General features: G+C 41.1%; 2 protein-coding genes across 3 annotated transcripts in view; one reads left to right on the forward strand and one right to left on the reverse strand.

Moving 5' to 3' along the window:
* Window positions 1–307: 307 nt before the first annotated feature.
* On the forward strand, window positions 308–11,167 carry cables2a (Cdk5 and Abl enzyme substrate 2a). Of its 2 annotated transcripts, XM_005731595.2 has the most exons (9): window positions 309–918; window positions 1,634–1,726; window positions 3,873–3,950; window positions 4,101–4,200; window positions 5,015–5,198; window positions 5,298–5,395; window positions 7,925–8,031; window positions 8,174–8,378; window positions 9,895–11,167. In XM_005731595.2, exons 1-9 carry the CDS (start codon window positions 383–385, stop codon window positions 10,033–10,035), a joined length of 1,542 nt encoding a protein of 513 aa, XP_005731652.1. In that variant the 5' UTR covers window positions 309–382; the 3' UTR covers window positions 10,036–11,167. The 2 variants fall into 2 exon arrangements, with proteins under 2 accessions (XP_013765902.1, XP_005731652.1); XM_013910448.1 differs by lacking the exon at window positions 3,873–3,950 and having other exon boundaries at window positions 308–918.
* Window positions 11,168–11,922: 755 nt separating this feature from the next.
* LOC102215638 (proteasomal ubiquitin receptor ADRM1-like) overlaps window positions 11,923–12,437 on the reverse strand; it is a 16,177-nt gene continuing 15,662 nt past the window's right edge. The window contains exon 10 of the mRNA XM_005731596.1: window positions 11,923–12,269. Within this exon, the coding sequence (XP_005731653.1) occupies window positions 12,166–12,269 (104 nt within the window). The 3' untranslated portion in view covers window positions 11,923–12,165. The remainder of the gene's footprint in view (window positions 12,270–12,437) is intronic.

Raw genomic sequence — 12,437 nt, forward strand, 5'->3', positions numbered from 1 at the left:
TAGCATAAGTGCCTAAGTCATTTTTTGGTCAAATCGCATGTGATATTTAAAAATATGCATGTGATATTTAGAAAATTAGTTTTTTCTTGTTTTCCGAAAACACAAAAAAATGACTTAGGCACTTATGCTATGAAGCTAACGATATATAAAAGCCATTGAATATTTCCTTTGTTACTAGCCCCCTTCCCACTATAACATTACAGCCAACCAGGTACAAGAAACTAGAATATTTTGGTGACTATATCCAATCCCCTATCAGTATTTGCACGATTTAATTTGCATAATCACCCTCAAAGCCAATCAGCAAACAGAGAGGTGGGGCAAATATGCTCCTACCGGTTTCGCTTTGCCTTTTCGTTCAACTGCCACATTTCAAACTAGAATGGCGACCGCTCTCTGCGGTCTACAGTCCACTGGCAGTAAATCGGCAAAGACTCACCAAGACCAGCGCAGGAAAGCGAAGGACTCCCGGCGAAGACAGGCTGCTCTGCTGTTTCTCAGTAATATCTCACTCGACGGACGACCCCAGTGTCAACCTAGCGATGGAAATGTCGACCAGAAAGCCGCTGAGGAGCCCCAACCCAGGGACAGAGACTGCGGTGCCGCTGTTGTGCCCCAGCCGTCGGATAGTCAAGGACCTGTCGCCCAGGTGACAGACGTCGCCGCAAGCGGTAGTGGCTCATCCTCCAGTTTCCCAGGGGTGGTCGGTCCGGGTGGACCTTCTTTGGTAATGTCCGGGCCAGGTGCTGTTGGAGCTAACGAGGTATTTTTGGATAATACCAGTGCGGCCGAGACGCTAACCCCAGACACTCCTCTTTCTCCCGTCCCGACCGGACACCCGCACTGCTCCCGTGTCAAGTCAACGCCCGCCGCGCTCAGTCCCGTCGGTGCCGGTAATTCTCTGGATTCACGGCAGAGGTGAGCACATTAGTGATTTATGTGTCAACATGGGCCTTTAAAACGGGGCTGCTGACTTCCGTAAGAGACGGCACCAGCTGGTATCTTCGGGGGAAGTCACTTTGATTTTAATGGGTTCCAGCATTTTCGGTATTATTAGCTATCAGTAGGTCTAAATGTTAAACACGAGCACTTAAATCAGGGTTATGTCTCTGTAATCTGGTCAAAAGTGTTCATTTGTGTCCTGAATTAAAACGATAATGTAACATGTTCTATATTCATGTCAGAAGTTGGGGAATTCCTTTGCTACGCCAGACAAAAACGATCAACAAAACATATGACATGACAAAACAGAAGCTGAAGTAAAATAAAGGAACCCATTTTTTTATGTATATGTATACAAAATATAATAATAAAAGTGTGAATATAATATAATCATAATCGCAACAGAAGTCTGTATTAAAAGCTATATGTAATACGAAGAGGAACAGAATGAATAAAAGTCTAAAGGTAATTTTTTAATTTCAATAGAACAAATAACGTGAAATAGCTCAGTGCATGAAATAAAGCACATTTTTTATCACTCTGTGGTGAAAATACTCCAAATAATTCGCCTTTACCTCCAAACCTATAAGGCAAAGAGATTTGTGATTACAGTGAAAGTCCTAACACGTGCACACTCTTTGTTTGGGTTATGTTGTGAAAGCATTATTAATTAAAGTGGTGTTTTAATCAGGCTGAGGAATGTCTCTGGCTCACCGGGACCCAAAGTGCCAAAGAAAGTCCACTTCATCAAGAGTATGAGGCAGTACGATACCCGAGGATCCAGGTGAGTCTCAGAGCAGTGTTTGTACACATATTTCCACCCAGATTTTAGCAGAGGAATGTAAAAAAATGCAGAAAAATCTGTTTAATTTTTAAATAGGCCTTAAATATAGCAGCGTTGTACTCCTCTGTAATAAGCTGCTTATCTGGTGCACAAACTGCAGAGGAATAACAGGGATACAGCTGCAGAGTTGCGATTGCTAAAGTGAATTTAATCACCCCTGGAAGCTTAGCAAAAGCCAAAAGAGGTGCAGTGTGGAAATTTAACACCCCATTACGGCAACAGTAAGGTAACCCAGAGGGGGCCAGGGAAATGAAATGCCACACTGCTGGCAGCTGGTTGACCACAACAGCGAAAAAAGAAATATTCTGTCTGTAAACTTTGGCACAAACATGTCAAATAATAATTTTTTTTAATCGATTATCTTACTCCCCATTTGCCATCCAACATCCACTGTCTACTTCATATCCATCCCCACATGCATACATATGTGTGTTCAGTGTTTTCTGCTGGTGCGTGCAAACCAATGACAATCCCAAACTGTCCCACAGGTTTGGCTTTCTGTTTCAGTTTGAGGCAGACACACATTGCGTGTTACTTCCTGAGCTGAAGGGAAGCTCTCATTTAGAGTTTATACCATAAGGTAATTAGCACTAATAGAAGTCAGTGTTGTAATACTGTTCCCCCCCCCCCCCAAGAGATTTGGTATCTCTCCGAGGGTCAGCCGGGCTGCGTGTTTACAGCTGAGTGTTGGCAGTGGCTGCTGACTGTATGTTATTGATGTTTTTTTTGTGGGGAGCTGTTTTTAGTACGTACTGGTTGTGGTGCTGCTCAGTAGATCAGTCTGTTTGTCTGCATTTCTGTCAGCACAGAGGAGTCCTCGTGAGTGTTTACTGTGTTTGCTGGTTGCCTGTTCCTGGTTTGAATGAATCCAGCTGTAGTTTCAGCCTCTTGTGTGTTACCAATACATTCGAGTTGCACAGAGGTTTATGCACTATATATAAGAAGAAACACAGAATCAGCTAATCTGAGTTACAAACCCCAAAATACATAGAAGTTGGTCAATATGGCACTTTTTAGGTCGCCTTAATGTTTCTGCAACCCTCATATTGTACCAGAGATGGCTGAAAAACACATTTAAGGTCTGTTAAAGTTTGAGCATCGATATCTTGGGATATTATAATGTCAAGAGCAGAACCGCTCTAGTTATATGTATATGTATAAATATAAAGATTTGTGTAATGTAGAATAACAGAAACAAGCCGTGCGTTGGATGTTTTATCTGTTTTCTCATATTTCACTGGAGAAAACTTTAGAAACTGTTTTTAGGGTGAACTTCTCAAAGGTCAAATCATCATGCGGGAAAGGTGGCAGCTGAAAATCATTCCACTGAAAATCAATCAGTGGCTCCCACCTGACTCCCTCATAACCAGCTGTAAAATAGAACCAACGAAAATCACCAATATTCAGAGTTATGGACTCGCAAAGTATAGAAGTGTGGGTCTATTAGCCAAAGGCTTAGGCTTCAGACTACCAATACATGTTTCAGTCATTTTTTTCCCAATGCTGGCTCTATGAGATGTCACTGAGAGCAGATATCTCTCTACTCACATGGATCTTGCCTTTCAAACACTCTCATTTACTAGGGGCAACCATTCAGAAGAATGCTGTCTCACAGGGAGCTAAATCAGCTTGTTTCAGTAAGATAAATAGGGATTATTTTCAACTGTGAATCACACAAAGCGCTCTAGTAGAGCCTAAGGACAAAATATGGAGCTGGAAATGAGCAGAACACGTCCTCTTTAAAATATTAATTGAATATTTGCAGAGTTGCTGTTATTAAAGCAAAGAAAACGCTCTCAGTATTGGCATACCTGTGGTTTTTATGCCCTGAAAAAACGGATTGTGATCCAGATTTTATGAATACCTCTGTGACTTGAATGTAATGGTTCCCGCCTCCTGCTTTAGGTTGTTGTCGAGAGCTGTGTAGCTTTAGTACTGACAAGCGCAGAAGCGGCTGTGTGACTGATTTTGCCGTCGCTGCAGCTGATGAGTGTTCGTGTAGCTGCAGAGTAGTGGTGACTGTAGCTGTTGCTTGTAGACTGACACACCATCTGTTTTGTCTGCCTGTACTTGTTGTGTCCTGCAGGATCATGCTGATTTGTGCCAAGCGGTCGCTTTACGCTGCTTTCTCAGTGCTGCCCTATGGAGAGAGTTCAAATATCAGGTACAAAGAAAGCACCATCCCAAGCAGAGAGCACCCATCCTTCACTTTTGTTTCCATCCTCCTCCTGTTTGATCCATATCATTCTCAAAAGGGCAGCGAGTGTGCAGGAGTGGGTGGAACGGTCACATAAATGTGTCTTTTCATGAACAGTGACCCTAAGCTGGAGGCTCAGAGGCAAAGACTCTCCTCGGTGGTGGCTGCTGATCTGCTTCCTTCTCTGGAAGGTGTGGAGATGGGTGCCTGTGGAAAGGTTAGTGCCAGCCTGATGCACTGCGATACCTACAGTATACACACGATTGAAGCTCTGCTTGTGCTGTGACTCATACTCATCTGAGACTAGCACACTGTAACTTGCCACTGAAGATTGTGCACTATATTAAAAACATACCAGACATTGAGTAGATCACTAGATCAGAGGTGGACACATTTTTATTTTCCAGAGCACTTTATTAACTAAATTATGTAAACTCCATGAAACTGGTAGACATATCAGGTTATTTTTTCTGGGTGAAAGTGTTTCCTGCACATAAAGAATTTTTTTTCCTCAATATGGAAAAAAAGGGGCTGTGACTTTGTGTTTTAATCTGAAGAATTTTGCCTGACTCAAAATGAGCTTATATTGGGTGACCATGCATATAAGCACAGTGCATGTTTACTGCTAATTCTGGATATTTGATAAACCTTTAAATCTGTTTTATGCTTGAGTAAATGAGCGCTCTAGCTGTTAAACCTGAATAAATATCAGGTCAGAGTCATTACAGTCAGTTGCCTCGAGATTCATGAACATAGTGCTGCCTTGTATTGATTTTTAACTTATTTCATTTATATATGTATTTTTGGGACTGGGAGTGGACGTCGTGATGATTTGCAGGCGGCTTCTATCCTTCGAGCTGTACTTTGCTCATCTGTGCAGTATATTCAGAGTTTGTCAAAACTGGATTGCCCTTTTTGGGGGGGAATTGGACGAGCAGATTGTTGTTTGGTTTCTTTGTGTTTGTTTGTTTTTATTGTAACTAAATATACTGATGAAAAGGTAGATACTTGACTGTCTCGTTATTCCTCAGACGGTGTCCTACGCTCAGTTTCTTTATCCAACCAATGCCTTGGTGAGACAAAAGAGCGGTGGCAGCAGCAGCGGTGGTCCACCAGATAACTGCACAGCCCAGACCCCTCAGTCACGTTTCCGAGGCAACGGGCAGAAGAGCTTCACCCCTGCTCGTCTGAACAACAGCGCGGCACAGGACCCATGTATGAAGCTTACAGATGTGTGCCTGCATCTTGATCCTAACTGACCGGAGCCGTAATTATTCACTCATTTGTGTGTGTGTGTGTGTGTTTTGATTTCAGATGTGGAGGAGGTGGCGGAATATGACCCCAACCTGCTCAGTGACCCTCAGTGGCCCTGCGGGAGACACAAGCGGGTTCTCATATTTGCATCATACGTGGTGAGTGAGGCTGCAGCTCTTACTTTCATTATCAGCTAGTCGGGGAGTTATTTATCAGATCGCAGCAGATGAAACCAAGCAAAACAAAAAGAAACTCTGGGGGGGTTTCATCTTACAAGCTAACTTATAAACACCGAAACACAGGTTTATAATAGAGGTGGTGTTCGTTCATCATCGGTTCGTCTGTGGTGTTGTTTTTGCCATCAAAACTCAACTAATTTTAACTGAGGAAATAGCATCCATGTCTCATTCACATTTTGTGTTTTATACCAGACCTCAGTGCAACTCACCAGTTCATCCACTCTGAAATAAGGCATTTACCACCCCTCCTGCTTCCCTTTAAGCCATCTTCTTTCCTATTGGCTGTCCTTCCTCTGGTGGGTGGGCCAGAGGTGTTAATATTGGAAATCTTTGGAGAATTCTCTGCAAATTTGGCTGTAGGAGTCCCAGGAGGAAAAAACGTTCATAAAAACTTTTTAAGTGTTTCTTTTTTTTAATCAGCTTAGACCTGTGATAGTTATAATTGCATTTTTATGTCCCTATCCCCACTGAAATTATAGGAACTTTAGATAATGCTTAAAAGTAAGTTCCCAGAGGAGTTCCAAGGCTGAGTGCCTGTTTTAGCAAACTAGAGATATTCTCTCCCTTGGACATCATATAAAAAACCTTCTGAGCATACACCACCTTGTTCCATTAAATCATCTGCAGCATGTGACAGAAACTAAAAGGTCCAAAATCTAAAAATGTTCGGCTGATAACCTCATAGCAGTTACAAACGAGAGCAAATGCTGACTGGAGCTGAGGCTGTTAAATGTTTAACTCTGTATCTGTATTGCTGGGGACGAGAGAAACCTGATTTTTACAGTGAGGTTTGTCCTCGAAGGAGGCGCTTTCTCTGCCATGTGAATGGATAACCAGGTTACTAATAAACCTTTCCACAAATGCAATACAAAAGACTGCAGACATGGAAAGTAACAGTGGAGCAAACACAGAATGACAACACAGAAAAGTAAATGTTTGTGTGCACGTTTGTTCTTACGACTCAATCCAAAACTCCCAGATGTCTGCAGAAGTCTCCCAAAGCATTTCTTACTTAAAAAAGCATCAGAGGATATAAAAAAAAATCCAAAATAGTTTCCCTCGTGTTTTTGTATCAGATTCCAGTCTGCCACAAGTCATTTCACATCCAAAAACTTGAAATGGGATTGTTGCAGCAGTGGATTGTGTTTGCAGGAGGCTGCTCAATATGTTTTTGTGCAGTTTCATTCAGCACCACCACACCCAGAGCAAACACTGTACATGCTGCTAGCTATAGAAGCTAACCCGCCTGTTAGTTTCTAACAAGAGATGACTTCTGCAAATAGCTACATAAATAAACTTGGATCCAGGTGGGGCTCAGTTGATGAATTTGTTATTAATCTTTGCTGGAAAGTAATGAAAAATATATATACAATGAGAAATGATTCAAGGCACGGCTGTTCCTCTGGTTTTCCATGACGCTGTGGGCCGTGATTGTACACAGTGTTACATATTAAAAAAAAGTCATGTCTGGAAATTTTTTTTATTTTAATAGAGTTAATATATTCACTGAAGCATGCAAAACGCTACCTTCATAATATAGTTACAGAGTTACAGGCCCTCAGATTAGACACAGAGTGGTTGAGATTTGGCATTTTATTATTTTTATTTACCTTTTTTAAGTATATTTGAGCCCCATGACTTCATAAATACAGTAGATATCTACATGAAAATTTTCAAAGCAGAAAAAAACAATCACGTTGTTTAATTATACCAACACAGATTGGTGTTGGTGTAATTTTATATATAAGGGCAGATGTTATACTGACAGGACTGCACAGATTCATGTTAAAGGTTTTTTTCATGTGACTGGAGACATGATGATACACAGGTCATAAATATCCCCACACTTTCATTTTAGTCTCTAAAGTTTGGCTGCTGGAAGTTTAATATGACGGTAAATGTATGACAGTCAAAAAAAGCACAACAGGGCTTCTTTGATAGTCTTAAAATGAGCTTGTTGAGTCGTACAGAAGCTCAAAGTGTAGACAACTGTGATGGAAAAGCTCCCGTCCTCTCACTCTCTGCTCTGTTATGTGTCCTCAGGCTTACAGTAACCATGTTTTCTACAGCAGGTGTGAACTTTTCTCCGTGTCCTCTGTGACCGAGTTTCTCTGAGTTTCCCTGAGTTTCTCTGAGTTTCCCTGGTTATTTGTCTCGCCCCATCTGTCCTCCTTTGTTTCAGAAATCAGGACAGGCCAGTTTCATTTGCCTTGTAAATTGTTGTAAAGCAGTTCTGCAGTCATGTTGAAGAGTAAATAAACCCTTTATCTCCAGCTCACATGATTTTATTGTTCCTCAGCTGACTGCGTCACTCGTCTCTGACCTCCAGCATGAGTGTGCTGGTGAAGCAGTCCTTATCAACACAAGCAAAGCTGAAACGCTTTACTGCGGCTGTTATTCCTGGCAGTTCCATATTGACACGGCGGTTTTGTTTTTCCATCTCTGCAGACGACGGTCATTGAATACGTGAAACCATCTGACCTGAAGAAGGACATGAATGAGACTTTCAAGGAGAAGTTTCCCCACATTAAACTGACACTGAGCAAGATAAGAAGGTGCAGATTTCTCACATTCCTCTCCGATTTTCAGAGTTTGAGCCTTTTAAAGATTCGGCCTCGGTCTGTAATCTGGTTCAGAGTGTACACACAATACGCCCTTCTTAGAAAACTGATGACTGTGACTTCTCACCTCCTCTAGCCTGAAGAGAGAGATGAGGGCCGTGAGCGAGGAGTGCGGCCTCCAGCCGGTGACCATAGCAATGGCTTTTGTTTACTTTGAGAAGCTGGTGCTGCAGGGACGCCTCAACAAGCAGAACAGGAAGCTGGTGGCGGCGGCGTGCGTGCTGCTGGCTGCAAAGATCAGCAGCGATCTGAGAAAGCCAGAAGTTAAACAGCTGATTGATGTGAGTAAAGTTTCCACTCAGAAAACAAAACAGGATGTGTTTAAATGTAACTACCTACCTTTCTCTTCGCGCTCATACGAGAGCGGTAACTAGTGTGCAGTGTAGTGCTAAAACCAGACTTTAACTGACCCACAATCATATAATGCAGTGCATTCTTCAGGACCAACAGTTGGGAGAAACAGAACAGTTTTTACAATAATATAAACTCAGCTCTGCAGAACATCTGCAGTCTCAAAAAAGACTAAAACCTGCAGATTTGCTTTCACTTAGTTGTTCTAAACTCTTAATTTTCATTTGAGTTAACGAAAATGTTTTATAATAGCAAGTTTTAAGTCAACTGTAATAATCGTGGTCTGCATACTGCCAGCTTTCAGTTTAACTTTTTATTAACGTAAGCTAGCTGTGGATAGCAGCTGAAAACTGTTATGACTTCTATTGTCATTTTTAACTGTAAGAAGAAACTAATCATTAGTGAAGGTTCAGTTCACTACATTTACTTTACAGGTGGTGAACGGGCCTGCGGGTCCAGTCAGCTGGACCCAAGAACCTTTTCACTGGTTTGGTGTAATAACAGGCATGTAGTGCCATTAAACTAAAAAAAATGAAGAAACATGCACTGCTCTCAAAAAACCCAACACATTTTAAAACCTTATTCGGTGTAAAGTCGGCAAACTAAGTCTCGACTGTGGAGGCAGAATTGTTGAAGCAACTTTAGGTTTAACCCTGTTCTCAGTGTTACATGTTTGGCTCATGTCTTACTGTTATTCCCAAGATCAGTACGTACAAAATCTACGCCTACCAGCCAAAAAGTTCTTTGGAAAATGGTGTCGCCTTTCATGGAAGATCAGACCTCAGTTCAAACATAGGCTCCTAATTTTTCCTGTTAGCAGAGGGTCATTTTAAAACACTTTTATCTTTCTGTGAACCTTAATACTGTGAAATAGGGCAACTAAATCTTGCACTTACTGACCTTTTATATGAATTTTTCAAGGAGGCTAGTTTGAATTCTGTCTTTCTATTTGATCTGAGAGAACAGTGCTGAAACTGTCTCAGTGTCACTGTTTTAGGAACGCATCACTGTGTCGATGCTTATAAAATATGCATCCAACAGGAGGAAAGGCGAGGAATAAATCTGTTTTTTGATTGATGCTCAACAGAAAGAGATCTAAAGCTGTGCACTGAGGTCCGCAAACTGTTTGTTAGAGATCTGATTGGTCAGTAATTGGGGGTTTCTTACAGGCTGAACTCTTATGTTGAACAAAATATGCTTAAAAATAAGTTACCATGACAATGAACCACCTTCATAACACTAAAGAAAACTCAGGGTTGAACCTGAAGTTAGCTTAATAATATGGAGTCCTGCTTCATGGTGCAGGTCTATTTAATAACAAAAAAAAAAAAAAAAAAGATATCACAGATCATTTAAGTCAACTGTTGGCATGGACAAAGCAACAGGACAAATCATCATCATCACCACCTGTTTCTTCCTCTGTTTTTTCTCTCCGTGGACGAGCAGAAGCTGGAGGAGCGTTTCCGCATAAACAGACGCGAACTGATTCCTCTGGAGTTCCCGGTACTGGTTGCCCTGGAGATGGGACTATATCTCCCCGAGAGCAAGGTCATGCCACACTACCGAAGGCTGGTACAGCAAGGTTAGACCAGACGTGGCGGAGTAGGACGTGCACATGTGTGGCGTGTCGACCAGTTTATAAGCTGTGGTGTTTGAAATAAATACTTGTGGTACTATTTATTGTTGCTGTACATTAACTAGGTTACACTCAGACTTGATGGCATGTGTTTCTCTCCCTGAATGTCTTTTTGTAGGTGTGACATTCTCATGTTGATCCAGTCATGAGCTCTATGTTAGAGATGTTCACTGAGCACATTAATGGTGCTTTTATTTTGGTTTCTTGTGGGTTTTTAGGATGCCACCCTGTTTTAACGTCTTTGTAAAGGTACGGTGTGTGTGTGTGTGTGTGTGTGTGTGTGAAAAAGAAAAAAAACTCATGTGCACCTTTCTTGTTACTATACAGCCTGTATAGTAATTATTGTAAAAGACATATTGCTGATTTCTTTTTTCTTTTTTAAATGCCTTGTAAACCCACTGTGACGCTGAAGCATTTTTAGCAATGAGCCTGAAACATGACACTGTAGATCGTAAGTGGGAAACATCTTTTCGGGGAGAAGTGGCCTTTAATTTGTTTACGTCCATTCGATATTTGTACTATGTCTCACAATTATCCAGCCAAACTCTCGTATTTACCGCGAATAGTAAGAAAACATCAGACTCCTGTGGCAGCTCTGTGTTCTGACTTTGGTGTTGGTCGTGCTTGTATCCAGTATTTCCACTGTGCTGTGGTGTCACATGCAGAGAAACAGGATGATGGAAGTTTCTTATTTATAGTAAACATTTTTTTTCCCTTTTGTTGTTTTTGTTTCGTGTCATTACCCAGGGATATGTTTTGTAAAATGCACTGGTTAGTTATCTTTTAATTCTCAGGAATTCTTACTTTTTCTTTTCTTTTTTGGTGCAGTCACACTATGGAAAAAGGGTTGGAACAAACTATGTAAAATGACCTTGAGAACGTTGCGTCAAAGACATTTTTCAGGCTTGCAGTCACTGTTTCAGTATTCAAAGAAACTTTGAGTTGCAAGCAGTCTGTTAGCAAATGAATGATGTTAATTATATGCAATCAGTTTGTGATAATGTGGGAATTAACTATCTGTTGGATCTACACAAAAATTCACATGAACTGTTTTTATTTAGAGTCCAACCAGGATCGCGTAGATTTAAAGGATGTAGTTGCGTGTCCTGTTCCACTCACTGGTGCAAAATGACTGCCAACATGTTGCAATCAGTCTGTGTGTTTACCAGTGAAACAGGAATTATTTGCAAACCTCAAGCGAGTCTAAATTTAGAGACTTGCTTCTTTAGAAAAGGTGACCTGCAGTTGAAAGCGGTGGCCCAGATGTTGAGGGTGTAGCGCGCCGAACCTCTCTCCAAAAGCTGAACATCGGAGGTTGTCAACCTATTTTACTCTAGTGCGACTGAGCCGTTAATCTTTTGTAAAGTCAAACCCAAAGACGCCGTAGCGATCATCACTGGAAGATTGTGGTGTTTTCATTGTGACTCCATGAACAGATGAACTGGACGGTAGAAACGAGTCAAATTTGGACAAGTACAGACAAAAAGTGCCTGAAATCACAGCGGCAGTGAAATTGTTAATGATCGAAGTGACATTTCTTTGTCTTTCTGTGGTTGATCTTTAAATGTTGGTTTTGTCTGGGAAAGATAATCTGTCTTCTTACTTAATGGTGATTCAGTTTACTGTGTTTGCCTGATGTGATTAAATTTAAAAAAAGTGTTCAAAATAACCGATGTGCAGAAAATGTACGGTTGTTGTCGAATTGTTGGATGATCATTGTGTGTTTACACTGTTCCGTAAAATGAATGTTTTTAAAATATATTTTAAGACACTGAAAAATTAAGTTTGACTTGTCTTCTTGGCTACTAAAACAAAAACAGTCAGACACTAACAACAAGTGTTTCTATTATTTTTACTGTTCCCTCATGTTTGGACAGGATAGGCTAGTAGCTGACATGCAGGTGGAGTACATGTTCACCCAGTTACATCAGTAGATATTAATTCAACACAGCACTATCAGCTGGGAGTCACACTTTCCACTACATCAACCACAATCTTTACCCTTGAGGTGTGGCGGGAATAAAACTACAGCTAAGCAGCAAAATAAATACATTAAATAATAATATTTCTTAAAAGCACGCTCAGTCCAGACTCATGTCTTCATCGTCGTCTTTCTTGTCTTTGGAGTCGCCGTCTTGATCAGACTTTGTCTCCGTCTCCATGGCTTTAGCAAAAGCCTCCACATCTGGAAAGAATAAAGGAGCAGAATTCAAAGCTGGAGCTGAAGTTATCATGTAGTTAGCTGAGCAGGTTAACCTGGAAGCAATTTCTCATCCACAGTTTAAAGAGCTTTTCTCCACTAAAGTTAAAACAATTACTACATTTCAAATTTTACCTGGACAGAAAATAATTT

This window comes from Pundamilia nyererei, unplaced genomic scaffold (assembly GCF_000239375.1).
Source record: "Pundamilia nyererei isolate P.nyererei 1_Seehausen unplaced genomic scaffold, PunNye1.0 scaffold00044, whole genome shotgun sequence".
In the NCBI taxonomy this organism is placed as follows: Eukaryota; Metazoa; Chordata; class Actinopteri; order Cichliformes; family Cichlidae; genus Pundamilia; species Pundamilia nyererei.

Excerpts from the sequence above, each read along its gene's own strand:
- cables2a (XM_005731595.2), top strand. The coding sequence starts at position 383 with ATGGCGACCGCTCTCTGCGGTCTACAGTCCACTGGCAGTAAATCGGCA. Across the intron at positions 5,199-5,297 it reads CAGCGCGGCACAGGACCCAT|ATGTGGAGGAGGTGGCGGAA; the intron begins GTATGAAGCTTA and ends TTTTGATTTCAG. Across the intron at positions 5,396-7,924 it reads TCATATTTGCATCATACGTG|ACGACGGTCATTGAATACGT; the intron begins GTGAGTGAGGCT and ends CCATCTCTGCAG.